Raw genomic sequence first — 4,394 nt, 5'->3', positions numbered from 1 at the left:
GCACATTATCATTGAAATAGTGCCTGTGACCATCTGAAAAGTTAGTTCCTAAGGACTGTTCAATAACACATCCCTCTTTTAGGGGGTGAGGTAAATCAGGGAGCCCTGCAACAGGAAGGGGGGGGCTACCTACTCTCTTTCACAACAGACAGATATGGCAACATGCAGTCTTTAGATACTGCTCCCTTTTCCTTTCTCTATTCCGGGGGAATGAACCTACTTGTATATTCTTTTTCAACAAGTTCTTAGGTTCTCGCAGTCCTGCTTGGACTCCTGAATCTCCATGGTACACATGGAGAGTCATACAGCCTTGTTGCTGTCCTTCGCAGGGCTTCTTTGACTTCCTTATTCCTCAAGCTATAAATCATAGGGTTCAGCATGGGAATTGCCAGAGTGTAAAACACAGAGATGATCTTGTCATGCTCCATCGAGTATTTTGAACTGGGCCGTAAATACATGAAGGATCCTGTCCCATAGAACATGGTGACAGCAGTCAGGTGGGAAGCACAGGTGGAGAATGCTTTATGTCTGTCTTTGGTGGATTTAATCTTGTGGATGGTAACCCCAATGCAGATGTAAGAGGTGAGAATGAAGAGCATGGTTGAGATGACGAGCACAGTAGCACAGGTGAAATGGACCAGGTCAGAGATGTAAGTGTCAGAGCAGGAGAGCTTCAGGATGGGAGGCACATCGCAGAAGAAATGGTTGATGATGTTGGAGTTACAGAAGGACAGGTGGAATATAAATAATGACTGAAGAGTTGCATTCACACAACTCATGAAGTAGGAGCCACACACAAGGAGCATGCAGAACCTCTTGGACATAATGACAGGGTAGAGCAAGGGGCTGCGGATGGCTATAAATCGGTCGTACGCCATCACGGCCAGGAGGTAGCACTCTCCTGTCACTGCAATACAGAATAGGAAGAGCTGAGCTGTGCATGCTCTGTAGGATATGACTTTTGTCTCAGCCACAAAGGTCATGAGTGTGCTAGGTATAATGATGGTGGAGTAGCTGACATCTAAGAAGGAAAGGCTGCTGATGAAGAAGTACATGGGGGTGTGGAGCTTGGAGTCAATCTGGATGAGCACAATCATCCCCAGATTTCCCACTAGGGTAAACAGATAGATCAGTAGAAACACCATGAAGAGAAAGACCTGCAACTTCAGGTTGTCTGTGAATCCCAACAAGATAAACTCAGTCACCACAGTGTGATTCCCTTCTGCCATGTATCGTAGGTAGGAAAGCCAAGATTACACTGCAGAAAACAAGGCAAACACAAGCTGACTGTCAGTGGGTCAAACTGGCTCTCATCAGGCTGATCTACGATGAAGGTATAATTTTGTGTGTTTTCCTATTCATGTTTTTCAAGTTCTGAACTCAGATTATCTCACAGGCATTTCCTGCCTTTCAGGCAGTCTTAGTCTGCTTATGAAGCCTAAATATAAGCTTTCTCTTCCCAAGAATAAAAAATTAAAGAGAGACCTTGGAAGAACTGATTCTGCCCATTTCCTTGGTCCAAGGAAGAACAAACTCTATTGATGTAACTACTTGAAACATTGGTCTAATTTGTTCTTTAAAAACTCCAGTACCATAGATTTACCAAGTAGTCACTTTTGTTTCTTCTTAAGAAGTTAATGTTATTCAGTTTTCTCCCAAAGATTAACCTCAATTTTCCCATTGTAATTTAACTGAAAAACTTTTTGTGTCCTCGCCTCCCATTGTGAGCAAAAGAAACCACTTTTCCGCTTCCACAATTTCACAGAATCATAAAATCATAGAATATCTCAAGTTGGAAGGGACCCATAAGACTCATCAAGTCCAACTCCCTGCTCCTTGCAGGACTAACTAAAACTAAATCATACAACTAAGAATGTTGTCCAGATACACCTTGAATTTATGCATTTTTCCATGATCACTTTTAACACAGTGACCTTTTTGGTATATTGCTTTTCCTAGACTTCTCCTGTAGGGTGTTATCTTGAATGAAATATTTTGTTCTAATGGCAAACATATCAAACAGAACCTTAGCAAAATGAAAAAACTAAACTACTGCTCAGAAAGCTGGTAAACCCAGGTCCTAAAATCCGGGGGGGTAGGGGGTGGGGGGTGTGGAAATAAACAGAGATTTTCAAGAATACCTGTATTGTTATACTGTAACAGGGGGAAATGGGAATTCTTCCTTCCCCAGTAAAGCAAAGGTATCAAATATGTCTAATATATGCATTAGTACTCTTCACAGAACTTTTAATTCCAGCCCTGCTCTTACCTTACGACTCACATCTTAGCATGCTGGGTGCATTAGTGTTTCTTCTCTTGTCAATGTAAAAGGAACAGGAACGAGGAAAATGTTCTGTTAATGCAGATTTGACTGCAAGGTGTACATTCTCTATTAGCTCCAAATAAGGACTGATTTCTATTTTCTAAAACAAGAAATGAAGACGCACTGTATCTCTAGCAGAGTCTGAGAGAAGAAAATCTCTCACACCTTATCAGTAAGTAGGTATTTTAGCAGTTATCATGCACATTCATATACTTTTGAGTGTAGAACTCCTGATGGGCTACAGAGTCTGAACCTGAGACAAGGCACAGTGGGACCATTAAAATGTCCTTTTTACTCCCAGTGGAGATAGCCTGTCCTCTCTTTTCATACAATTAGACAAATGGACTTTATTCCTCTCAGTTTTAGAGAACTATTTTTTCCCATGGTGTTATTTTCACCTGCTGTTATTTTTCTTGTTTTATTCTGCTACTTAGTAACCTAGGACTATAGGACAATAAAATCGTGAATTATAAAAACACTTTCCATATTGGGAAGGGAACCACAAGCAATGAGAAAAAGTTGTTTCTGTTCAGCAAGGATGAATGCTCTTCTCCCAAAGCTTCTCTGAAACTGACCAGTAATTTCAGCTCCACCAACATGTTGTAATCTGATGCTCTGGGTTGCGTGAATTAAATCACTGGGGAAGTGCTGCTTAGGTCTAGTTTCACATTCTGAGGAACATGTTTCTCAGGTGGTCTGAAACACGCTAAAGGCATAAGTACAGGTTTGAATTGCTACTTCAAACACTTCTAAGCTCTGCACTGGATCCCTCAAAGTGTGGAATACTTCAGTAAATTCATTTAATTCAAGCCAGAAACTAATATTCTTCTGATCCCTCAGCCAAGCTGATGATCTGTTTCTCAAGGCTTTTTCTAGTTCTACAGAACTACACCAAGTGATTAATGTTGCCTGTTGGTCAGTTGTATCAAAGCTGCAATATTTTCAAATTCTCAGAATAATCACATTGAAATAAAGCGATTCTTTCATTTCTTCATAAAATCACAGAATCATACAATCATTTGGGTTGGAAGGGACCTTTAAAGAACATCTCGTCCAATGCTCCTGCCTCGGTCAGGAACATCTTTCACTAGAGCAGGTTGCTCAAAGCCTTGTCCAACCTGATCTTGAACATTTCCAATGATGAGGCATCCACAGCTTCTCTGGGCAACCTCTTCCAGTGTCTCACCACCCTCACTGGAAAAAAATTCTTCCTTATGTCCAGTTTAAATATACCATCTTTCAGTTTAAAACTGTTGGCCCTCATCCTATCACTACAGTCCTTGGAAAAAGTCTTTCTCCATTTTTCTTATAAGCCCCCTTAAAGGATTGAAAGGTCGCAATAAGGTCTCCCGGGAGCCTTCTCTCCTCTGGGCCAAACACCCACAACTGTCTCCAGCCTTTCTTCATAGGAGAGATGTTCCAGCCACGATCATTTTCGTGGCCCTCCTCTGGACCTGCTCTTTCTTTGGTCTATGTTTTTCTTGTACTGGGGACCCTAGAAATAGATGCAGAACTCCAGGTGGGGTCTCACCAGAGTGGAGTACAGGGGAAGAATCACCTCCTTCAACCTGCTGGCCACGTTTCTTTTGGTGCAGCTCAGTATATAGTTGGCTTTCTGGGTTGCAAACACACATTGACAGGTCATATCCAATTTGTCACTCCCCAAGTCTCTCTCCACAGGGCTGCTCTTGATCCCCCAGTCTGTACTGAAAGTGGGGGTTGCCCCAACCCATGTGCAGGACCTTCCACTTTACTTTGTGAAACTTCATGAGGTTTGCATGAGCTCACTCCTCAAGTCTGTCCAGACCCATCTGGATGCCACCCATGCCCTCTAGCAAATCAGCTTCACCACTCAGCTTGGTGTCTTCTGCAAACTTGCTGAAGGTGCACTCAACCCCACTGTCTATTTCACTGATAAAGATATCAAATAGCGTTGGTCCCAGTACGGACCCTTGAGGGATGCCACTTGTTAATGGTTTCCACTTGGACATTGAGCCATTGATTGCAACTCTTTGGACATGGCCATCCAGCCAGTTCCTTATCCATGTAACAGTCCATCCATCAAACCCAT

General features: G+C 42.4%; 1 protein-coding gene across 1 annotated transcript; it reads right to left on the bottom strand.

Moving 5' to 3' along the window:
* Positions 1 to 245: 245 nt before the first annotated feature.
* LOC104614623 (olfactory receptor 1052-like) lies at positions 246 to 1,229 on the bottom strand. The gene has a single exon (XM_010283552.1). The coding sequence runs from the start codon at positions 1,227 to 1,229 to the stop codon at positions 246 to 248; it is 984 nt and encodes a 327-aa protein (XP_010281854.1).
* Positions 1,230 to 4,394: the final 3,165 nt, after the last annotated feature.

Source organism: Phaethon lepturus, unplaced genomic scaffold (assembly GCF_000687285.1).
Source record: "Phaethon lepturus isolate BGI_N335 unplaced genomic scaffold, ASM68728v1 scaffold7420, whole genome shotgun sequence".
Classification (NCBI taxonomy): Eukaryota; Metazoa; Chordata; class Aves; order Phaethontiformes; family Phaethontidae; genus Phaethon; species Phaethon lepturus.
The sequence above is the reverse complement of the archived record's forward strand: the minus strand, read 5'-3'. Positions and strand labels throughout refer to the sequence as shown.